Source organism: Rhyacophila brunnea, unplaced genomic scaffold (assembly GCF_057557595.1).
Source record: "Rhyacophila brunnea isolate RB1 unplaced genomic scaffold, BYU_Rbru_1.0 scaffold_14, whole genome shotgun sequence".
Lineage (NCBI taxonomy): Eukaryota > Metazoa > Arthropoda > Insecta > Trichoptera > Rhyacophilidae > Rhyacophila > Rhyacophila brunnea.
In genome coordinates this window covers 11,864,994-11,892,250 of record NW_028232796.1, presented here as the reverse complement: position 1 = coordinate 11,892,250, position 27,257 = coordinate 11,864,994, and the positions used below count along the sequence as shown (strand labels likewise).

General features: G+C 30.9%; 1 protein-coding gene across 2 annotated transcripts in view; it reads left to right on the top strand.

Moving 5' to 3' along the window:
- The window catches only part of LOC147075625 (uncharacterized), a 219,819-nt gene that overhangs the window by 44,003 nt on the left and 148,559 nt on the right, over window positions 1-27,257 (top strand). Inside the window, exon 3 of one of the 2 annotated variants that reach the window (XM_085941925.1) lies at window positions 26,792-26,916. In XM_085941925.1, coding sequence (XP_085798051.1) covers window positions 26,792-26,916 — 125 coding nt within the window. The remainder of the gene's footprint in view (window positions 1-26,791; window positions 26,917-27,257) is intronic. The other variant, XM_085941924.1, reaches the window with a different exon arrangement.

Sequence of the window (27,257 nt, the reverse complement as noted above, 5' to 3'; positions counted from 1 at the left end):
GATAAGTGGAGTTGCCATCTTTAACCGAAGTGGGTCGAGACATTGTCGATTGGGGCCAGCATCTTTGAAAGATAATATCTTTGTATATAGTTATGTTATCACTCCGTATGTCAGTTATGTGATACCATTTGTTGGAGAGCTACAATATTTTATGTGTTTATTTATTTATAATATTATAGCATTAAGGTTTTTGCCAATGCACCCCGAATTATATATTGTAATATTCAGCGTTTTATCTTGCCTCTAATAAACAATGTCAAATTGACTCATACACTGTAAATAATATAATATATTTATTAACACAAAAAAGGTCTGTATTAAGATATTGTTATTATCTTAGCAAAAGCAGGGTTAAGAAGACCATATTGATGGCCATTTTTTGATGGCTGTCACCATTTTAATTTCCCGACCATCCGTACGGACACCCATAAAGGTTTTATGAAACTACATGATAAAAAATTATGCCAGTTATGAAATTAAAAAAAGTACTTAATTTTCCCTTTACGTAGCTTATAAATTATGTCATTTTCGGTGATGTCACCTTATGTTACCGTACGATATTGATAATAGTCCAGCAGATAAAAGGAAACTGCCTATTTTGACAACATAAATAAGACTAATTAAGATTAAAAATTATTTACTAAGTATTTGTTTTATCTATGAAATTATCAGAAGGGCATTAAAATTTAATTACAATAATACGAGTTTTTCTCTAAATTCTTATAGCCTATAAGTCATGATACTATCTTGATTTTACTTCTTTCTTTCATTTCTCTTTCTCACAATTTGGTATGTCTCTTTTTGTCGCATATACTTTTAGATTTATGTATTTTGTTCGTAACGGAATGCGACGCTCTGTTTGCAATGTGCATTTATAATAATTTATGACAAGTAAATAAAATCTGACAGATATCTATAAATTATATGCATTTATTAGATAATGTCATCGAAACTGAAAATAATAACATTTTAATTAGATGTAATATTGATGATTTTAGAAATAGCTCACATATGAAGATGATGAAGTGCATGTTGACTGAGATAAATTGTGCAGTTTAATGGATTGGGTGTCGTGAGGTGACATTACAGTAATGGGAGTGTTTAAGTGCATGTTTTGCCAAAATAAATCTGAATCAACATAATATGCTCGGTTTCTTAACCAATGCATTAAGTATGTTATTTTGAATATAACAAAAGTAAGAAATAAAAACTATATAACATGTATATAAGTTTTTTAGGAACCCACCCTTTGGAAAGTTTAGCGATTTTTGAAAAAAGCATCCTCAATTCATCGGAAGGAGATGTCACGTTTCTTCCAGCTAAAACTACGTGAAACAAAAAGCGCAAAAGCTGTTGACTACCGAACAAAGCGCAATAGTTTTTGCACTTCACGACTTGTGTCGCAAGTGATCTTGAAAGTTTTTCATGACCCCAATACTTTGGAGACTTTTCCGATTTTTATTATGGCAGTTAAGCCGTCGTAACAGGCAATATGAATATTTAATATTTATTTTTGAATAATCCGTTGGAATATTTTGGATTACGTTATTATTTGGAAATATAGTAATCGTCCTTAGAATAGTATATTATTACTTTAATTTATAAATATCCTAAGTTTCATCATCACTTTTATATGATTGGTATAATATAACTCCGACGACTGCACAGGGAATTTCGTTTGTAATATAGATGTTTATAAAATCGTTGCAATATCTTCGTGTGACACTGCCATCTGACGATTGTTCGACGTTAGTCCTGCCAATAAATGTGGTGGCGCTTTTAATAGTGGACTGTAATTTGAAATTGGAGGATTGGTGGATTATGGATCTTGGAGATACTAAATAAAACAATCGACTACAATATCTCGTTTCCGATTGATTTTGATATGTACAAAATTATGGGCTAAGCGATATCAATGTAAAAAGGTCAAACATTCCACAGGTATACTCTTGTATACATATTATAGAGATGTCAAAAAAGTAGTGATACTATGAAGAGTCAATACTTTTTAATGATCATAAATTTATTGCGGGGCGTAGTCGTTGTATGTTTGTCCATTACCCCCGTTGATATAATATATTCAGACCAAGGCCTGCACAAAAATGAACCATAAGTGCGAGTGAGTAAGCATTCGGCACGCTTATATCTCCACACTATGCGTTAAAGTAAGATAGAATTTCTACGGCTGAATTAAGTATTTTTTCAAAACGTTGTCGGTAAAAACGGATTACACTGATTACGTTGATTTAAAAACTGTGAGCACGTGTTGCTGAAATTTATTGTTTTTGTATTAAATATAAAGTTAGTGGTAATTATTTTTAATTATTTTTGTAGAACATAATATTGTTAACTATATTGTGTTTAAATTTTGTAAACGTACTGAGAAGTAACACGATGGTATAACGTTTCATTGTTAAGTTGATGATAATAAAATCGACGTTCTACTGTGGGTTATACTCTAGAAACACAGCTTCATTTTGCCGAAAGTGGGCGCTCTCTATATATCATTACTTGGAGGTTTGGACAGGACGTTGCATTTGAGTGTGTAGATGTGATATTATAATGTGGGCCTTTATAAATAAAGAAACGCGCGTGTGCATTTTTATTATTTTGTTTTTACTATAAACCACAATAATTACACTTCTGGTGATATTACATGGCAGGATACATAATAGTATATTAATCTATAATGTACACGCTCAGGTTTATAATGATACTTTTAACTTGATATTTTAGGAAAGGACGAGTGAGTGCCTTGTAACCTCTATCTCTTGAAACTTTCTATACAACTTTCGTCGCCATAAAATGAGCATATACGATAACGTGTCAATTGTAGAGTTGGGTAAAACCTCTAAAAATTAGATAATACCGATATTTGTAGAGGTTTGCTCACCTATGACATAGCATTGGTAACAAAAAATGCTATGTTTTTGTTGTTCGCTGATGACTTGAAACTCTTTTTCGAAGTTGTCACCTTGGACGATTGTCGTCAGCTCCAACTTGATATAGATAATATATTAGATTAGGGCAGGCGTAACAAACTAGAATTCAATATTGATAAATGCAATCTTTTGTCGTTTACCAGAGCCTCAAAAGTGTTGTTTTTCCAATACTCGATGCATGGCAGAGTTCTGTCACCAATATCATCTGTAAGGGATCTTGGCATTACGTTTGAGAGTAAACTGACATTTATTAGCCATATAGTTACCATTTGTAACAAGGCGCTTAAAATGTTGGGCTTCGTCATGCGTACTTCCCGGGTCTTTTCGGATGTTACGGTATTAAAACTTTTATTTAATTCTTTAGTTCGAAGCAGACTTGAGAGTGGGTCTATTGTTTGGGCACCGCATCAGTTGAAGTATGGCCTTATGGTGGAGAGGGTTCAGAAGAAATTCTTGAGACTCCTTTATTTGAGGTTGTACGGATACTATCCGTGGCTTTATTCAACTGACTTTCTCTTATGCATGCTTACATACTGCAGTTTGCAATTTAGAAGAAATCTTTATTTAGCTATGTATTTTTTTCGACTTATACGAGGTATAAATGAGAACTCTGCCATTCTGGGCAGTGTTGACCTGTGTGTCCCTGATAACTATCTTTGAAATAGAGAACATCAGTTGTTTATTCTCCCAAGGTGCAGAACCAACCTGCCACTGGTAATGCCAATTGGGAGGGCGATAACTATGTTCAACGAAATTGCTTCGGGTGTTGATATATTCCACCTACGTGAGGATGAGTATAGGTGGACGTTATTTTATAAATTTTTAAAATAGGGTCTGCTTAACTCATCCGGTGTATTTCCATGTACCTATATAATTAATATTTTTGTATGTACATATTTGTTTAATAACATATTATCTATCTCTTTTTTATGTCATGTTGTGAACGTCTTTAACTTATAATTTGTAATGTCCACAATATGTAAAAATAAATAAATTGAAATTGAAATTATTGTCTATGCTCATTTATATAGCAAAGACAATAATACGAACAGTAAATGACAGTCGATAAAACAGTTGCATTTTGGCTTTTCAACAATGTCGTCAATATACGCGCGTAACTCTGCGTAACATTTAACCTAAATTTGAATTATAATGTAAACCTTCCAACTCAACATAAAATCAATGTGATAGTATTTTATTAGTGCCGTGTTTATCAAATCTTTATTACTACAATATAAGCCCAAGAAAATACCACCACTGTGTATTATTCACCACTACCCGAATTTACCATTTTACGCACACTCAACGCAACCTTCTAAATAAGATAATTTTAATATCGGGGCTATTCATCCCTCCGATATATTTACAAGTGTCAATATTTTTGACTAATTCTTCGATACTTTGGTATCAATACATTTTTTATGATATCGATAACAATATTGATTTTATTTCTTGAATATAACATCCCTAAATACGCCGGCCGGCGAATCAATACATATAATAATATTATGTAAGTGCTACATATAGCATATATATATGTATGACAGGTAAACTTGTCCTATCTTTACAATCGCTGACCAAACCTCCACGAGTATTGATTTTTTAACGCATTACCTACCAACTGTTACTGTCTTTATGGGAATTCGGTCAATATTTTGTTACTTTACGCCAAAGTCGAAAACGTTGGTAGACATTACGCCGATTTTTTTCAAAGCTCTACTTGAAATAGCGCTTTGAAAATATTCGGGGTTTTATTCGAACGATTTTACGAATAAAAAAATATTCTTTGTTTTTTAAATCATATTTTAAATTGACGATTTAGTATTGTCAAAAGACTTTGAACCACGCATTAGTAAGTTAGTTGAGTTACTGTTTACCCCGTAGAATTTTATTAAACAAAACGACAAATACCTAATATAAATTAATATATTTAATTCTAAGGCGGCTCTCGTGGTGCAGTGCGTAAGGTGCTGGTCTCCCACCTGAGAGTTCTAGGTTCAATTCCCAGTGAGGACACAATATTTATTTGTTTTTCTCAAAGTCTGGGTGTTTTTGATTGTTCAAGATTACTAACAACCACCTTGTACAAAAAAGCAAGGACATGACACTGATTGGTTTCATCATGATCTTCAGCTGTGGTCGGTCCACTACTGGATGAAGGCTTCCCCTAGTTTCCACCATTCGTCTCAGTCCCCAATTCTTTGCTACTACATGCATTCTCAAAACCTTATAAGTTTGTCTATCCATCGAGTTTTAGGGTGTCCCTGTGGTCGTATCCTTTGGATACCGCTGTATGACGAAATTTATCCAGCGATTATCTACTCGCTAAGCGATATATCCAGCCCATTACCATTTTATCTGCTCAGCTATCTCTATTACATCGAAAATTTATGTCTGCTTCATTATTAATTGGATTATTTTGTGGTCAATTCGCGTAATGCCCAACGCGCAGTTTTCCGTGCCACGATTACTTAAAATTTTTAGATTTCTCTTACATTATGTGTCCGTTTCACACGCATATGTAAGCACTGTACACACACATTGATGAATACTTAATGCTTAAGCCAAAATGGGAGGTCACTTTTAGGTCGCCAATTGCATATTATATTGCCAGTTTATTATTATTATTAATAAGAATGCTAGTTCGATCCTAAGACGACCATAATATGGGCCTCCGCAGAGTGAAGGTTTGTGTTGAAAGATTTTAAAGATCGATATTCTTGGTCCGAACACATATTGAAACAACAAAATGTATTTTTTTGCCAGACTCAGGATTCGAACAAGTGATCCACGATATTAGGTATAGGCTGATACGCTCGGAGATTGTGACTATTTTATAATATTATCATCTTGTTGTATATTATCAAAATGTTGATTATCGCCAACTTATTTGGATATATAGATCAATGACTAGAGTACTCATCTCGCATGCAGAAGATGTGTGTTAGAATCGTACTTCGTTCAAGTTTTTTCAAATATGTATATTTGCAATGCTCTTTCAAGTTCTGTATTAAATAAATAGGACTGCCCTCGTAATAATGGTCCTCCTCGTAAACAGTACACACCATTTTAGTATATTGAATAAAGTTGAAAAATTAACTGAATCTATATTGAAATAAGGGTGCATATTTGCATTTTGCTGAATTTATTGTTATAATCTTGTAACATTTTCGTTTATATTTAGTCACATACAGTTACATTTTATTTGGTTGAAAGATCAATGCAATATTATATACATTGAAATAAACCAATATAGCCAATTCGCGTTAATGTATTTTATCAACCCCGCTAGTGTGTTCACTTAAATATTATTGTGATTTTCTATGTCATGTTGTCTCTAAGTATGTAATGTCAATGTTTACAGATATTTGAATCACATGTGCTTATTTGCGGTAACTTTATTAGTATAAGCTCTGGAGCTTTCTGAAAATTTTTATGAAGCTTAATCAAAATAATATAAAGAATCTGTTATAATAATAAAATTAATTTAATGAGTCATCTGACGTTTAAAAATAAATAAATGCGAATTTAGGATATGTTTGGCAGCTGTCAAAGTTTTCTTTTGACAAAACGCGCATTATACATATAAATCGATGTTTAGATATATTATATTACATTATATAATAGTAAAATCTTTTAGATAAAACTTCCCACTGGAGCTTGCATTCACGTGTCTGGAAATTTGGACGTATGTAGATGGCCGTATAACAGTTCACAGTGAAATATTGTATCGGAAAAATAAGGCCGTAGTATTGCTATCATTTAAATATTTACAAAATAAAAATCACAATAGGGAAAGATAGAAGAAACTAAGTAGGAAAGTAAATCAGAAGTACAATCATATCGGATATATTAATATAGGATTCTGGTAAGTGCTCGTAAGTATCAAGTAAATCTAAGCGTACCTATCAAATTATTGTTCTTATTGAATCTAATAAATCAGGAAGATTACTGTCTGGAATGCTTCACAAACAACGCTTATTTTTTTATCTCAATACTATACGGCCATATTTTTTCAGTAAGATAGCTCACGGTAAACTATAGTTCGGCGAAATGTAATATGTATATATAATGTATAATACATAAACAATTTTTGAGAGATTGCAAGATTTTGGGTTCTGTATTTATAGTAAGTTTATAATATGTGTAATAATATTGATATGATTATCATATTCTCTATGTTCATTATTTTCAATTTAATAAAATATAACTCAGATTTAAAGTCAATTTCCTTCCAGTACCTAATTAGAATTTTTTTCAGCACAGGTTTTCTGTGCAGATGTAAAGCTCCATATATTACCTTTCTGCATATTATAAATTATATCCATTGGTCGCACTACCAATGTGGTATTAGGAGGCAGAAATTCTAGCTTTATATATTTAAATTATCATAATGAGGTCACAATTTTATTGTCAATAGGCAGAAAAAATTTTCTCTGCTCAAGTTGTAATTTTACATCCCAACTTGTAAGCCATTTCCACTAGGGATTGAAATACCGGTATTTTAAAACCGGTATTCCAATTTTTGTCAATACCAAAATACCGGTCTTAAAAATCTAAAAAACCGGAATGGTATTAAGAAAGTACACTCGTTTACATTTTTGAAAATGAGGTATAAGTTTATGTGCTGCTAAAATGCATATAATATATTGAGTGAATCCAACAGAGGTGAAAAAATTAAAAAAACAAATTTCATCAAATATATTTTAGAAATTATCATAAAATTTTTTCGTAATAGAAAACATCCGTGACAAAAATGTACAATTATTCTATAATTTATTGATGACTATACAAGCGTTAAATTTAAGAAGCTTTTCCTACCGGACTTATTTGCACTTAATGAACTTTTGAGGGCTTTAGTTAAAATTATCAATATTAAAATTATTTGTAAAACATCACTAGTTATGATCAATACATATTTTTAAATGTCAACATAATAAATGTATGTATGTAGGTTTTTATTATAAAATATTATTTTAAAAAGATTTTAATAGCTATATTTATTGATAAGCACATACTTCTGTTTTTTTAATGTTTAAATCAAATTAAATTCAAATCAAATCAAATTTATTTATTTTACATATAATGAACATAACAAATTATAAATTCAAAGCGTTCACGACAAGATATAAAATAAGTGTTAATAATTTTTAAAAATAAAAATACAGATAAGTGTGAGTTAAAGAAAAGAAGGTAAGAATAGAAATAAAATAAATAACAAAAATAACAAAATAAAAGTAGATGGAAGTACACAGACGAACTTTGATAGACTCTATCTTAAAAACTTATAAAACAACGTCCACCTAAATTCACCCTCACGTAAGTGGAATATATCAATATCCGAAGAAATTTCATTAAACATGGTTATTGCCCACCGAATTGGCATTACTAATGGCAGGTTAGTTCTGCACCATGGGAGAACAAACAACGGATGCCCTCGATTCCTAAGATAATTATCAGAGACACACAAGCCAACACCACCAAGAATGGCAGAGTTCACATTTACGCCGCGTATAAGTCTGAAAAAATATGTAGCTAAATAAAGATCCCTTCTAAATTTTAAGCTACAGTATGTAAGCATCCCTAAGAGAAAATCAGTCGGATAAAGCCATGGATAATATCCATACAGCCGAAAGTAAAGGAGTCTCAAAAAATTCTTTTGGACTCTCTCCACCATAAGGCCGTACTTCAACTGATGCGGGGCCCAAACGATAGACCCACTCTCAATTTTGCTTCTAACTAAGGAGTTATAGAGAATTTTTAGTACCGTAACATCCGAAAAGACTCGGGAAGTACGCAAGACAAAGCCCAACATCTTTAGCGCCTTTTTACAAATATATAAGAAATACCGAAAAACCGGTATTGATATTTTCATTCGGTATTGCAATCCCTAATTTCCACTGTCCCAATTAAAAATGTAATTTAGGTACTGTTAGTTCCTTGGTTTGGTTTCGATTCCTTGAGATTTGGCCCAAATAAGCGAATTTTTCATATTTTTTGTGCAACTTTTCTCTTCATATAAAGTAGATCTATCAATAAAATTTATTATTAATAATACATTGTCTTAAAACATTATTATACTTAATACGTACATTTGTTGTAAAGTGCTAATTAACTTTAGTGGATAATTCTATATGAATAACTCTTCAATTGATAGTTAATCTATCCATACCACTAAGAAACCGCATACTACGGATTTATAGAAGTTCAAATATTAATATTACCGAAGTGATCCTAAATACACAAAACTCCCTTAAAGCAAACTGCTCATAACAGTTAAACACAAGTTTAAATCATAATTGGAACTAATAACTGACATTAACAATGCGGTTTGCTAAGCTTTCATTATGCAATATGCCGGAATGGCCAGCTGCCAATTTGAAGCACTGGGCGTAATGCGTAATTATTCTGAGCCACTGAGCATTTCCACAAATCGATCTTTTATTAGGTTAACTGATGTTTTTAACCGAGTATTGTTCATTATTAAAGCTGACACATACGCAATATTTTATTTACTGGTATACAATATAATATATTCACTGTTAACTGTTCTGGCAGAAGACACTAATTCGAAAAAATGACATATTGAGTTAGTACCAAAATGTTCCTTATTTCAAATTTTACCGTCTGGAAACCTTCTTAATAAATAAACAGTCTTTATTTTAAAGTCATACTTTTTACGATTACTTAATAAACTCACATGATAGACCACTATTTCACACTTTTTAACGACTTCAAAGTCAAATTACTCAAAACTAGTATTCTCCAGTTAGTGTGTTCTGCCAGAACAGAGACGAATTATGTTAAGTAATAATAAGGAGGTGCCGAAGGTTAAAGGTTAAATGAACCGTTGTTATTGCTTAAGGGCCTACATGTTGGCGTAGGTCAAAATGGAGCTTTTATGGTATTTTCAGAGCATAGCCTTGGACATCCCTTAAACGTTGTAAATAATCTATTTATATAATTTTGAAGCCTTATTATCCTTTTCGTTTGTCAATTTATGGCTATAAAAATACCACTTCACATGGACGTACTGAATTATGACTATATTCTAAAATATTAGAGCGAGAGGTTTAAAAAAATACTAAAAATACTTTATGCAGTCATCAAATGTTTAAAATAAATATAAAGGATAATAAGGCTTCAAAACTATATAAATAGTTTATCTTCAACGTTTATGGAATGTCCAGGGTTATGCTATGAAAATACCATAAAAGCTCCATTTTGACCTACGCTGAACATGTGGGCCGTTTCTAGCCAAACTTTTTAACAACTCATCTAGAAAGCATCTGGAATGTGGCATTTGCTCTAATATTTATATACTCGTAGTTTGAAAATATCGAGCTACATAAAAATGATAGTAAAGAGAAAAGTTTCCATTCAACATCTCACAAAAGATAAAAAAGGTCTCAAATTTGATTCTTAAGTAACATACTTCATTTATTTTATTCAATAAATAGTTCACAAAACTTGAGAATGTAACATAATTTATGTTGAACCTACTAAAAAAATCTTCGACAAAAATACGACGGGACATGAAGCCGTACCCATTGGATTTGCGCCATTATGTTTTACCAATAAAATCACACGCATAGCATCTAATTACGTCAAAATTATTTAGCAGTTTTTATACATTAAAATGCTCATCAAATTGAGTTAAGCATAACCTAACCCAGGGGTCAGCAAACAACGGCTCGCGAACCACATGCGGCTCTTTGGGTATTGGCGTGCGGCTCTTTGCCAAATTCCCAATTCATATTTTTTACAAAAAAGGTATGATTGTTGTCGTTTTAAATCCTCCCATTGCAATAGTCGACAAATTAAATTTTTCTCCATTTCATATTGACACGACCACTTTTGAAATAATTTTTTTTGGTGGATTTAAAAAGCAAAGAGTTATTTAGCTCCAAATTTGTAGGTCTTGCCACCAAAATTGAGGATTTGCAGAGAAAAAAATGCAATTTAATTTCACAACACAGCTAAAGCACTAACAACAAACACTAAAAGATCTACATAATAAGGTAGATACTACGATGAACAATATATATAGCATTTAGAGAAGCCAAATAACCGTTGAAAATTTGGAGTTACGCCTAAAATTGAAAACTACAAGTTACATACCAAACATACATACACTCTCCAAAGAAATGCAATGAAAGCCGTTCACATTAGTTTTAAGGAATGCGTGAAAATTGTATGTAATTCATTTTCTGTAAAAATTATATTAATAATGTCAATTAATGTTAACAAAAAAAAAACTTATATTTGCTTTAGTTTTATTCGCAAAATCTTCTTCACTTGATAAATAAACAATAACATTCACTGAAATAAATCATATTTACAAAAATATATGTATGGCTCTCGAAATTTTTTTTAACCGTTGTGATACTCATATTTGGCTCTTTTGGTCCAAGAGTTTGCCGACCCCTGACCTAACCTAACTAATTCAATTTCAGTTATTCAGGTATTTTCCTACTCATAAGGGATATACATAGCCACATTACATAGCCGCTTTGCTGGTAATTATTCCTGCATTCTAAGTTAAATGATATTTTCGCGCCAAAAGTGTGTATAGTTCATCGTAGTATCTACCCAAAAACCCAAATGCATTTTCCTTATTATTATAATGAGAGTATATTTAAGTTTGATTTGCTTATGGTAACCATTAAGCTACAAACAAGAAACGTTTGATTGCCAATATTATTTGAGTATTTATCTAAAGAGATTTGAAGTTTTGTCAATATCGCTTGTAGTGTTAATGGTTATGCCACTAAAACAATATTTATTACATAATTAAAAGCTATAGGTAGATTGACACGTTGGGGTAAAATAAAAGTCGAAATAACAAGAAAAACATTTATTACAATAAGTCATTTCTTCTGCAATCTTAAAATTAGTCTAGACACGTCACGTTGGCGAGCTATCAAAAATGCTACGTGATATCATTATTATTACATATAATATTAAATGGTGTTGATGTCTGGACATTGAAACAAAGTACCATCAGAATATTAAAGACTTTTGACATGTGAATTGAAGAATTTTAAGAAAGTTTTGGCCCGATCATGTCACCACTAAAGAGAATGAAACTAATAACTTATATTATATAAACTAATATACAGCTCTTAGCAAGCTCGGAAAATCTTTTTGCTTTAGAAAATTATAGAAAATATGCATCTATATTTTCTTGTAGTGTAATCATGAAAAAAAATCTGTGGTTTCGGAGTAAAAATGCTTAAGTAGATTTGTTGCAACTGAGATACTTAATCGGTTTTGAAATAAATCACACATTTCCAAATACTCTTGCTTAGAAGTTACTTTGTGTATCTTTCTTTGTATTTATTTTACATTATTTATGTATAACTTTTGCTTACTGTGAAAACCTTCTATGTCTATTTTAGAAAAAAGTTCAGGAGAGAGTTAAAACGTATTATTTATTACAATTCCTTTATAAATAATAAAGAAGTTTTAAATTTATGATATATCAAAAAAGAGTGCACTTTAAATAATATTGTAAAAAAAACTTTTTTATTTATTAAAGAAATGTAATAAATAATACTCTTTAACTCTCTCCTGAACTTTTTTCTAAAACAGACATAGAAGGTTTGGATAGTAAGATGACTATAGTTAAGTTTTTGATATTGTGTTCTATTCAATGTTTTGAACAAGTCATTTTATTTTACTTAGAGCTAAAAATGATTTTCTCAATACAAGCTATTTCTACAAGTTAAAACATCTATTTATTTTGCTTACGTGACCAGGGCTCGAAATGGACCAGAGCGCACCGGAGTGCCGTTCCGGTTCATAACCCCAAATTATCCTAAATTATCCCCGAATTATACCAAAATTATCGTAAAAATAATTTCACCGATTAACACTTTTTTTGGACAATACACATAAAATTAGATACTTAACTATGTTAATATTTTCGTAATATTATCGAGCGCTCCGGTTCGTAAAGTTTTTCATTTCGATCTATCATAAAATCTATGATAGACAGACATATTACAGACATTTAAATTTTAATTTCATAAAAACGCGACATACGAACTTTTACTGTGGAACCACAGAAATATTTAGAGTAGCAGAGGGGTATATTATTATATATTATTATAACGAGGTTTCTTGATTTTGTAACTTCAGCTTAATACCGCTTCGGATACTGGAGAGTTAATGCGGATGATGTAGAAGAAGGTCACGTACTGTATTTGGTTCACGGAAAATGCACCGTGAGTGCAAACTGAAAACTATTTTTTTATTATAATTATGTTTTGTAATTTCTTTTTAAACTTTGTGGTTGCTATATATTATTTAGGAACAAGCTTTCAAAGGACATACAGAGTGATACATATATATATACAGAGAAACAGAGTGATGGATACACATTTCTTATAGCATCTTATTAATTGTATTCAATATCTTGATAATGGCATTAATCAAGCTTGTTAATGTTTCTACGCATGCAATCATCAGGGTACATTGTATTTTTTTTGATCTTCAATTAGAATATAATTAGATCTGCAACCTTTGCCATACAATACGTACGGCACAGGCTTCATACTTAGAATTCCAGGCTGAACATATAATTACACAAGTCACAACATATAATTAGATTATTTATTTATTAAAAAAAAAAATTATGCAAATAAATTGGAATTCAGGATACTCACAACATTAAATAAAAAAAACTGGTTCTAATCGAACAAGTTAAATAAAGCATACTTTTGCCTAATATAGTATAACAAATAAATTTTCCTCACAAGAGAGAAGAAAAAATATTAACAGTATTATACAATAAAATAAAATACACAGCACATCGATGAAAAGTATGTTTACTTATAGACATTGTCTATGACAGGAAGCGCATTTGCTAGTCTTCCACCCCTGGCTAATGGTGCCGGATAGGTTTGACCCAGAATAGGTCATTGCTGCGGCCACGTAGGTAATTGACAGATGAATATAAATTCAAATTATTTAAGACGCCAGGATTAGAAACTATCTCTCGTGATAGCAGGCAAAAATGTCTCTAGAGCAAAAGTGATCTATGAGAGTAAATGTATTGAAAAGCGGGCATGTTTGTAGAGAGACAGTCGGGAAATTGTTTCTATGCTTTTTCTAATCTACTATTTTACTACGACTATTATACACTATAAAATATATAAAATGTAGTCGTAGACAAGTAAAATATTTATACACAAATGTAACTTAGATATTATTGAAATATTTGTTATTTAAAATAGTCTTTTCATCAAGTAATAGTAGTATTTTTTATAATAAAAAATCAATAAAATAGTTTTGAATAACCCACTTATAAAGGTTTATTAATGATTTTCGAATACTGATGTAATGGTTAAGTTTAGCAAATACTATGAAAGGGTAAATTTACATTGTGCACTTTGAACTTAATTCAACAATGGTAATCGAAATTTATACAGTCGACTGCGAACTCAATTTACAAAATAGTAGTAATACAAATAGTATTGTGGGACTCAGACATCATTGTGGTTTTATAAGACGTATTCAAAGTCATCGATCGAATTAGACCTTAGAATTTAGGCGTTTGCGTATTGAAAGGGAAGACTTGAATTTAATTCGTATTAGAAGTGGGTATAAGTACACGACTGTTATACTCGTATCTATATACAAATCGTAAAGAATAATTACTCATTTTAACTATGTTACGTACAAGGGGGGACGTGCGCCACGTAGGTCAAAATGGATATTTTTTATGCTATTTTCAAAGCACGATCGTGGACATTCCTTAAACGTTGTAGATAATATATGTATATAATTTTGAAGTCTTATTATCCTTTATATTTATTTTAAACATTTGATGACTGCATAAAGTTATTTTATTACATAAAATAGTATACTTTTAAAACTCTCGCTCTAATGTTTTAGAATATAGTCATATTTTGGTACATAAAATATGTGCAGTGGTGTTAAGATTTTTGACATTTATTAATTTTTAAACGCATTAACAAAACCATTAGTAAAATTAATGTTAACATTATATAGTGACATATTTACGATAAAAAATATATTTTATAAACTTTGTGATCCCAAATTTGACAAGAATTAGGCATTTTATTATTTAAAAAAATGGGCAAGATTTACACATTTCAAGATAATTATAAAGACTAGCTGAGCCAGCTGGCGGTCGCCAGTCTGTCTCGCTAGGTCTTGCAGACGGCTTGGCGGTGTTGGATATTAATATATTTGTGTAGTATGTATAGACGGTGCCATAGTTTTCCCTTCGGGATGGATTTTCATTCACCTCAGACAGTTTGACATTTCGCTGATTTGTCAGTTTTACGATTTGCAAGTCATTATTGCCAATATAAATTTGGGCTCATATGCATAATCTATTCTAGAGTCTGACCTTCACAATGTCGTCCGACACCACCTCAGGCTGATAGACCTAGCAAAACAGCTGGCAATCGCCGATTTCTACCACTGACATTTTAATAGAATATAATATGTTTATATATTGCACTTTTTCATTCATACTTATATTATGTTTTCGTTGAACTAAGAATACATATTACACATGTTGGTTAGTTTTTTATAATTCATTAAACCCTGCCCAAACCAAACAAGAGTAGTTAAAACTATTATTCTATCTATTAACACAATCACTGCTGAACTTTTAAATACCTTGTAATTACCATATTTAAATAACACGTTAATTATATCTAATGGCCAAGTACTCCAAACGCACCAGTCGCGATGTTAGCACTAACGCAACGTCTTACATGTTCGAAGTCGGCGCGGAGCGGAGCGGCGTTTGCAACTCAAACGTATAACCGTATAAACGTATAACGAAAAAAAGACTGTCTACGAACATTTTCACACACGGTTATACATTTGAGTTGCGCGCTTCGCGCCGACTTCGCCCACGTAAAACACCCCGTAAATGAGTTACGCCTACGGTGGCCGCGCGGCTTAAGCATTGGACTATCACGCCGTGGGTCCCAGGTTCGAATCCTGGGCCTGGCAAGTACACATATTGTTTTTCAATTTGTGTGTGAGTCAGGGTATGGACCTAATAGGTTGAGCAAGTGGCTGAAATCCATTTCTCGCAAAAAACAAAAATCTGTTAATACAAACCTCTACTCTGTGGAGGCCCATATGGTCGGACATGGTCGGAAAAATGAGTTAAAATCCTTACAGCGCTGAAGGCATTATTGTTGTGTCTGTATTAGATGGCCATTAGATATAATTAGCATGTTATTTAAATGTGGTAATTAATAATAGTAATTAAATACTCCGCGGTGAATGTGTTTTAAAAATTCAAAATGATTTATGATTTAATGGCAATATTTTAAATATTTTGCAGACAGATGCATATTATGGCTTAGTTTTCCCAGAGTTTAATTGAATTTTAAAAGCTAACTGACAACATCGTAAATTGTATTCTTACTTCAATGTAAACAAATGCGTAGAATTGACAAAGCTTAGTGGATCCACCCTACCTCCACCCATCGCCACAGCAGGATAGTCTAATTTTTCATACATTTAGATTATTGCGTTACAATATTTTTATTTATTCAATGGGGGAAGATCCCATTAGATTGAAAAAAAATTAAAAACTATCTCTCGTAATAAGTCTTTCAAGACACCAAGATACTCAAAGTTATTACCACTCTGAAGGGGTGTATCAACACGCTTTGCTTAGGAGCGAAAATGGTATTTTATTTTAAAATTAGTAGGTTCTTAATAATACTACTGAATAAATTCCAACATGCTTAATTTATTATTTAATTTTTTTAGTACCTACCTAATTATGGCGTAAAATAGTAATAATTGACTATTTTAATATTATTTGCCAATAAGCGATATTAAAGGTGATAAAGAATAAATGATATGTAATGTCATTTTTTACAATATTCATAATTTACAATAACATAATCATCTTACAATAAATGTCTAGATTGAAATTGATTATTTTATGGGTGCTAATAGAAATGTCACATTTTTCGATTATTCCTGCAAATTCTAAATTTGAATTCTGACACGTCAAATGAACTTGTTTTAGGTAGCTCGCGAAAGAAAACAAATGGCAATCATTAGTCTATTAGTTTGACAGATAAATAGCAGTGACGTGGTTTTAGCTTATATTTTCGTAATAATTAGTGAGGAAATATGCATTTAATTCTTGTAGCACGCCAATGTGCCGCTTACAGATTTGAATAGTTTTGTGGAATATTAATTCATATTTGTGAAATATCGGTTATATAGAAAGTATTAAGCGACAATATAATCAATTTGAGGTAGACGGACAGCAAGAAGCAAAAATGTATGGTGACGGATATAAAACGCGATTTAAAAATGATTTTATCTGCGATTGTGTCGAGTTTTATCAGATTGTGCCCGATTCAAATGAAAGTAGATTCGGGACTCCAAAAATTGAAGTGAATCAACAAAGTGGTATTTAAACAAAAAAAGTTGACGTATTTTCCAAAATCTCTTAGGATAATAATATATAGGAGATACTGATTATAAGCTATGTCTTTGACCATTAAAATGTGATAAACATTCTACGAATAATGTTTGCTTTACAATAATTATTGATCTAAGAATAAGGTAGTATTTTTTTGAAATACGCCATTTCAATTGGCATTTCCCAGTGAAGCTACAACATACGGCCGTAGCCATAAATTTACAAACGATAAATGAAGTAGGGAGTAAGATCATGTTAACGCGCGTGTTTGAAGTAAAAAATATAAAGTTAAAATAAAAAGGATAATAAGGCTTCAAAATTATATAAATAGATTATCTACAACGTTTAAGGAATGTCCAGGATCATGCTTTGAAAGTAGCATAAAACTCCATTTTGACCTACGCTGAGTATGTGGGCCGTTAATTAGTAATTAGTGGAAATTCATGACAAAAATGTATATATATTATTATTTATAACATATATACTATATACGTCTATTTATAATAATAGTGCCTATAGGGTAGGTCGTTAGCTAAGATGGACAATAATTAAAACCGTTGTAAGTTGTTTTGAATTGCATGTTTATTACATTTTTAGTAGATGATAACTTACAATCATATAACACCGCATGTACCTAAAATACAGCTGTCACAAGATGCAGAACTAACCTGCCATTGATAAAAACAGTAACTTACTATAATATTGATTTAATTTAATAAAACATAATTTCCGGTTTTGTCCGCCTCAGAGGGACATTTTCAACTGAATAATCTTTATAAAACAAGTATTTATAAAAAAAAATCAAAAAATGACAATGAGGCGGACGAATTCAGTCCAGATTTATTTATTAAAAGTAGAATAAGTACTAAAAAAATGTGTTTTTATTAAAATTAAATCAATAATACAAGGCATTACAACCATGAATAAAATTAACAGTAACACAATAAAATAAATTAAAGAAGCCAGTAACTTACTGTGTTCAATCAAATAGCTTTTAATATTAATGCATTCCACTTACGTGAGAGTGAGTTCAGGTAGACTTCAATTTCATAGGCTGTACTTCACCTGGTGTTGTTCCATGTATCTTTTTTTATTCATATTACCTGTAATTTTATTTAAATATACACTTTTAATGTCATGTCATGAACCTGTTAAATTTTTAATTTGTCATGTTCATTATAATATATAAAATAAATAAATTTTAATTTGAATAAGTAATTAACCAACAGCTTTCTTTTTATTGACCCGATATATATTTAGTGCCTCGTGCACAGGTTATATGATGGTTTCTATAGTTACCAATTATTACACATTACATTTTATTACATCATCCTAAGAGGATAGCGATTAGTTTTTGTTATTTATTACAATTTTTATGTTTGCCTCTCATGATCTTTTCTCTCATGGATACATGGAACACTTGAGTACATAGTGACCCCAGTCTTGGGTTACTGCTCCTGAGACATTCCTAGTTATAAAAAAGATGCTTCAAACAAACGTAGGGTCGCATGATACGCCCGATTAAATCTGGGTATGGTTTGGTGGGCCATAAACGTTAATGAACAGGAATACGTCATGATTTAAAAATGTTAGATTTTTTATTATTGAAAGTACGTTTTGTATTTATGTATTTGTGGCGGTCAATAACCCCAAGCCTTGTCATCAAGGCAATAATCAGCGAGTTACACAAGTATTACACATCACCTCATCTACGGTCAGTGCATCTTGCAAGTGTGACAAACTTCAATAACCTCATGCCTGGTCAGCAAAACGTCGCAAAGTTGCAGTCATGCGACGATCAGCATATTACCCAATTGTGAACTACATCAATAATAGCTTGTCACAATATGATGGATGATTAGAGAAGTAATCACAATAGTACCACTCTAACAGAACGCCTCGGATGAGGCATCGCTCACCGCGTATTACATTGTATTGTATAATCTTAGAGCTGTCATTGTTAATCTTTATTTGTAAAATAAATTATTTCGACTAATCATCCGAGTAACCTCCAACCAGTCTTTTTTCTCAGCAAGATCATCACCGCCAAATATTTTTAGATATTTACTGTATAATAATATAAAGACTTTCATAATAATTCTTTAATGGTCCTAGTTATTAAAATAGTGATGTCGTATTGTAAGTAATATTGCCTTAAAAAACCGGCTTAAAATCAGCATGTTTTTTGAAATGCTTTAAAGCAAAAAACATCTGTTTAACAAAACTCGTAATAAGATTTATTAAAATAATTTTCTGAAATGGAACTTTCCATTACGAAGGTACTACTTTTATTTTATTTTTATTGCTCTCTGAAATAACAAAGCGTTTCAGTAAAACACTAAGTTTTCAAATGCTTGGGTGTTATTATTGTTTCAGGAGTATTTTATTATTTTATTTGAAGTTTATACAGAAAAGTTTATTAGCTTCAATTATACCAACAAACACATTTAGTGGTGAATTGTGTTATCATGTTTACTATTACATACTACTAATTCACCATATTCGATCCTTAGAGAATCATACAGGTCTTCACAGAATGGAGATTCTATTAACAGATTTTGTTTTTACAAGAAATGGTTGTTAACCACTTGCTCAACCTATTAGATCCATACTCTAACTCCAAACACAAATTGAAAACCAATATGTATATTTGTCAGACGCATGATTCAAACTTGGAACCTATGACGTTAGAAACAGACGCTTAAGCCGCTCGGCCATCGTGTGCGTCATGTTTACGAGTTGAATAAAACATCATAATATACCTAGAAGTATTAATAATATTGCAGTGTTTCAACGACACTTTTTTGTAGTAAACACCTAAAGATAAATAAAATATAAATGGTTATTTAAAAATAAAGTATTGATGATTTTATATTTTCATTTAGTAATTTACGAATATCGAAAAATTAAAGCGGCATTAGCACATTACCTGAAGGGCTGGATTAAAATAAAAATATTTATTTATCGAAATAACACTTAAAACAGGTTTTCGAAAACTAAGCTTTAGTACAAAAACATCAGAAAGTTTAAAGTTTTTAAATAAAAAAACTTCAATATAATTATTATATTTTTTTTTATATATAATTATTATAATTGGATACTGACTCAAAGATGTACTCGTTGTCCAGTGCGTAAGGCGCTGGTCTACTATTTGGAGACTCCGAATTTGGTCTCGGTGAGAATCACATAAATATTTATGTAATTTTATCAAAGCCTGGATGTTTGTGATTGTTTATATTCTATCATTAAATACATTACTGTAATTGTGCTTCTTAGCCTATTCTTGTCTTAAAAAGAAAGAGAATACCCATACCTATAATATAATATGTAAGTGATTTTATAGAAGTTGAAATAGATATTAGATTAAAATGGGTGTTTGGTCAATTTGCATCACAGATGAATTTATAGCATTTTTACACTATTATTTCCTGAATTTATAAAAAAGTGCTTAAACAAAATTTTAAATTACTTACATGTTATTCACTCAATTTGTCAATTAATATACAATGATATAATATTACCTTGATAAACCGCAAAACTCGAATTTGTCAATAAATCAATAATTTGTTAATAATTTGAAAATAAAAAAAAACTATTGGTAAATTACCATCTTCTTTACGAACAGTGGTTATTAGGCACTAGCCCAATGTCAATGGCACGATGGCCGCGGCCTATTCCCTATTATAGCATCGTGGGTCCCAAATTTGAATCCTGGGTACAAGTACACATATTTTTTTCAATTTGTGTTTGAGCTAGGGTAAAAACAAAATCTGTCAATACAAATCTCCACATATGATATTATTAGGATCAGACATGGTCGAAAAAAATTATATTCAACGAATAGGACACAAGATTTGAGAATGTAACATTCTATAATATATTGAACATACATAATTTGAAAACATCTCGTGTATTTTAGCATCGTATTTTTCGTACTTTTTATAGTGTGTACCTATATGCATGAGAAGTTTTCAAATTATGTATGTTCAATTATTTAATTAATAAATATGTAAATATTAGAATCTTAGAAATCTTAGAAATCGGGAGCATCAGTTGTTTGTTCTCCCGAGAAGCAGAACTAACCTGCCATTGGTGATGCCAATTGGGAGGGCAATAACTCTGTTCAACCAAATTGCTTCGGATGTTGATATATTCCATCTACGTGAGAATGAGTATAGGTGGATGTTATTTTATAAATTCTTAAAATAGGGTCTGCTTAACTCATCCGGTGTACTTCCTTGTACCTATATACTTCATATTTTTTTGTATTTACACATTTATACTGTAGAATAACTTAATATTGCACAATTACAGTATTACATAATACTGTTTTAATAATATATCTTTGTTTCTAAATGTCATGTTGTGAACGTCTTAAATTTATAATTTGTAATGTCCACAATATGTAAAATAAATTAAAATTGAAATATTTTTTGTCAACTTCCAACGAGTATAGATGTAAAAGTATTAACATCATAATAAAATTAATATCACACTTAAAAGTTCATACAGTTCGATCTGCGAGTAGAAATAGTTTTGTATAAATTATAATCGTATACGACTATTTAAATAGGCATTCACAATAATCACTAACCTGATTAAATTTATCATTGTATAAACGCTTTGAGGAAATTAACGCAATCATAACGACATATATATATATATATATGTACTGGAATAATTTGATTCATAGTTTGAAAGACAAATTGTAACGATGGCGTTATGTATGTTTAGCTTCAACAAACACGTCCTAAGGGAAGCTATAATTAGCTAAGTATGTAGACCAAACATATTTACTAGAATTGTTTCTATTCTGAAAACACGTGTCTCTTTATAGTGCCTGAAATAATTATATTGTACAAAATAAAACATTCTTTGTCGTGGCCGTTTACCGTAATGAGTTTGTTGTGTAAAGTAAAATTAATTGTTAAGTTTTAAGAAGTTTATTTCATATTCGGAGAAATTGTTCGGTAAAATTAATTTAAAGTAATTTAAGTAATTAACGTGTCGTTATCCAAAGTTTTTCATACAGTTTCGCATTTTGCTTAATGTCTGTACAATTATGGCATATGTCGCAATATCGTTTAAATATGATTCGTTGTTTCTGTAAAAAAAGAAGATAAGCAAAAAACGTTAAATTAAGGTGATATTAATTCATAAATTACTTTAACCTTTCCTATTATATGATGTTAAGTCACGTTACATCGGTTTTTAAACATTTCACATTTGTGTCGCTAGATTTCAAAATCAGCCAAGTCCACCTTAGGTATTTTTTTTTGTGAATTCCAGAAGAACTACTGCTTTCTAACATTTCTGCATTATCGAAATGTGAAACTTATTAATTTTAAATATTCTATACTCGAAATAGTATAAACTTTCACCTTTGTGACTGTGTACTCGAGAAAACAAAAAACTGTTTTTCTCATATTCATATATTATGGACTTGGCTGATTTTGAAATTAAGTGTCTCATTTAATTAAAGTGAGTCCTTCATATTAAAACTGTCTCTTAAATTATTAACAAAATAAGTCTTCCATAATATGCAAACATTCGATGTAAGACGATATTCTCTTTGTAAATAGGTAAAACAACAAGTATTTTTTTGTAATTTTTTAATCACTGATTCTTATTCTTTAATAGAAAATTGTTAAATTCTATAAGACCAAACCAAAAAATAAATGTTTTTGAACATAAATAGCTTGAAAACACCTCACATATATACCTACTAGAAAAAATACGACGCCCGACAGGATTTGAGCCCGTATTGCGCCAATATGTTTTAACTAATGCTACGCTATGCTACGGGCCTCCTACTTAATTACGATAACTAGTAGGCCTTACATATTATAATGCTTATCAAATTGCGTTATTTTTTACTGCTTTCAAGTTATGTATATTCGATATATAGAATGTTACATTTGCAAATCTTGTGAATTATTCATTGAATAAAAAGAAATGGCTTATTATAAATGTTTTAATTCAAAAATTATTTTCTAACGCCATTGTCATATAATATAAGTTTCTTGAGTTCTTTAGATCAAATACCTATCGTTGAAAACTTTTATTATTTTAATATATTTTATTTTTCACAAACCGATATTTCTATTTAAAATATTGTTATACTATAAAACGAATACGGTAACACAATGAGTTTTCACAAGACGCAACGGAATTTATTAGCACAGTAGGTAAGAGAAAGGTTAAAAAATAACGAAAGAAGTTTTTAAAACACTAACTTTATATTATTTATATATAATGACAAAATGTTAAAAAATAAAACCATTTGTTAATTATTATTACACAGCAGCTGAATATTATAACAACGATCATTTTATTAGATATATTAAGGTCATAACTCATATCATACTCAGTGACACTGTCATACTCAGTTTATTTGTGTTGAGTATTCTTGAATATGCCAGCATTAGTTGAAGTCCTAATATGTCCATCCACATAATTAAGTTAGATCGAGTCCACAGTAAATTTCTTAGATTTCTCTAGTTAAGAACATACGGGTTCTTTCCTTATATGATAATGATAATAAAATGAATTTCCCGACTCGTTTTCTTCTGGGTATGCTATCAATGCAATCTCTGTCTACCCGAAGAGTGATTGTTCTTTTAAAGCATTTCTTTTTACTTCTTCGTGGGTTCATTTACAATCCATATATACTGGCAAATATTAATTTTCATGTTCCCACCAATATCACTCGTAGCTCCACGGTCTTCATGATATCTCGTCGCAGGACAGATGCTATGTTTCATGATGCTGTGTATCGTGTAATTAACTTATTTGATGGCACCATAAACGTTCATTTATTTTTTATTAACTATATAATGTTTGTAGACGTGTTAAATAGGTTAAATTTATAATTGTATATAATATTATCATGTTTCTTTATTATTATATACACATGCTGTCTTTTCTACTTTCTTGTTATATTAGTTGTTATTTGTAATTAAGATATTTTTATAATTTTGTATTTATTATGTATTATGGCGCATTTGCCAATCGCTGTAATGCCGTAATACTCTTTTTTCAATGAAATAAATAAATAACTTTTTCGAATTTAACGCAGTTAGTATTGCACCAATTTTTAAAATTGTGTGTTTTATCCAGAATAAAAACTTAGTTTGTTGTACAAATGAATAAAAATTATGCATTTTGACAACCTGTTATTTTTTTACGCCTGAGAAGTCAGACGAAAAATAATGTAGGCTTCGTATTTGAAATGGGAAATAAATTTACAAGTTAAGCTGTATTTACTTATACGGACACTGTCTGCTTTTATAGTAATTATGCAAAGTACGAGAGGTTTATAAGCGGATGATTATGACTGTATGGAGGATTATGATCACTCAACAGATTATGCCGATGTTAAAGCAACGTTCCCTAAGTGCATTTGTTAGGCGGACCTCAGCATACTGAATATAATTACTACTTACCAAATTAATATTTCCACCGTAGCATGTGAAAACCACATGGTGAAGCGTAGTTCACATATTGGCATTAACAAGTCGTTACGATTCATATTATCATTTTTTTAATAATCGGTTTAAAAACTTCAAAGAAAAATTGCTAAGTTATTGAATAATTTTTTTTATTCTTTATTTTTTCATACCATTTATTATTCTGACGCCATTGGTGTGATGTACAGAATAGATAATAAATATAATACCGATAGGCTATATTCAATACGCCACATATTGATGCAGGGTTTTGAATGTGTGAGTGTCCTACGAAAATGAAGGACGCATTATGCACGTGCAATAGTGTGTGTAATACACCAATATTAAATGAGCGTATTCGACGTAAAACGTACTCTTGACACGTGTGTAAGTTTAACCCGGATTCTTCCCTACTCGAGTCGGTTACCTGCTATCGCCTTACCCGTTATGTATTTTAGTTCACATTATTTCTGAGTTCCATGGTGTGATGATTATCACTTTATTGTTTGGAAATGGCTAAAAGTGAGTTTTAGAATTAGGTAGACATGGGGGTCATGGTGCATAGTTAGGTATTCGTATAAGTCTTATACATGGGACATACTACTAATAAATTGGTAGGTATACGCTAATGTCACATTAGAATAATAGGTACAGTTCGGTTATGAGGAATACAGCGGAAAACACATTTTGAAAATAGCCGATATACTGGATTATTTGTTGGGTTAACCTAACCTAACCTAACCCAAACTAACCCAAACTAACAAATAATTCAGTATATCGGGTATTTTCAAAATGTGTTTTCCGCTGTATTCCTCATAACCGAACTGTACCGAATAATATCGTAGAATTGAGAAAACAGATGGTGTTGGTTATTTTTTTAAATTGAATTAAATCTTGAATGTATATGATGGCCGAGTGATTACGCGTCAAGTTTATAATGTCGTGGCTCGAATCTCGAGTCTGGTAAAAAATGTTTTTTTAATGTGTGTTTGGACGCAGAGCATGGACTTATAGAGCTTGTACAGATGACACGTGTCTCGCTGTGATACGCCGCAAGTGCATGTGGACAGCTCAATGAGTTCACCGGTATCTGGAATGCGCGCGAGTTATTACGCTAGAGTCAAATCGCGCCATCTAGACAAGGTCATTAGGTTGAGCAAGTAGCTAACATACAAAATATGTAACATATTATTATTACAGAGATCTCGTAAAAACAAAATTCTGTTAATACAGCCGTCAACCTCTGTGGAGGCCCATAATATGATCTTCTAATGATCAAACACAGTTAAAAACGCCACATTATGAGATAAAATTTCAATTTTATTTTTATTAATATCTAAAATTAAATATGATTTAACAGCGTAGAAAAAAACTTTTTTTGAAATGATCTATGATTTTCTCGAAAGCTTAGTGCAATTTGCTGATCTGTTACGATAATTTGCTGAAGGATGTCACGATATTTTGTATAAAAGCATGATATATTTACGTACGTATAGATTATTACAGCCATTGAACGCACACATATTTTGGTCGTAAATATACGACAAAGCACATAATATGTTGGTAGATGATATATATATATATATTACGACATTATTTTGTTAATTCTATGATTACGTATTGATGCCTCTGTTAGCCTGTTACTGATGTAATGTGATAAATTTATTAAGGTAAATTTTAAATAATACCCTTAGTCATGAGTCACCACAGTTTTTTGCTACCTGAAACAATGAAATAAAAACGAATATTCATGTCATCAAATGCAGTATATCCCACTGCTACGATTTAGCAATAATTATATTATATTTATTTTCTCACAATGTGGAAACAGCGAGTGAATTTTATTTTAGTAGGTATATTAAAACTGTTATTTTTTCATAAAACATTTTTTATTGTTTCTTATATTGTCTTCCTACACAGTGTGCTCCTGATATTATAAAATATTTATTTTCTCACAGGTCGAGGAAGGGCATCTCCATACCAAGGAATATCAGGTGCAGGAGGAGCTGGAAATTGGAAAAACACGAGTGGATCAGCTCCCAATGAGTCAGGCTCCAGAAGAGCTAGCAGTAGTGTCAGCCAGGTGAGAATTTCTACGCAAAATATAATATTATCTCAGGTGAATTGATTTCTCATCAGTTTGTACTGACGTTATAGTAAAATTATGCTTTTATTACATTACGCATATAAACGAGTCCTCTAGTTTCAAAATTTAAAAAAATCGCCGTAGCTACTATGTAATCAACATAAAAAATATATTGCTTTAGATAGCTGAAAGGTTTCAATAAAAATATTTTTAAATATAAGTATATCATATAAAATTATTGGAAAACTTTTGCCCCAGGGGTTAATGTGAATTAGTTGTTAAATATCACTCATGATGCACTGAGGATTTTTTTTTAACGTTTCATAGGAGGTGGTCTA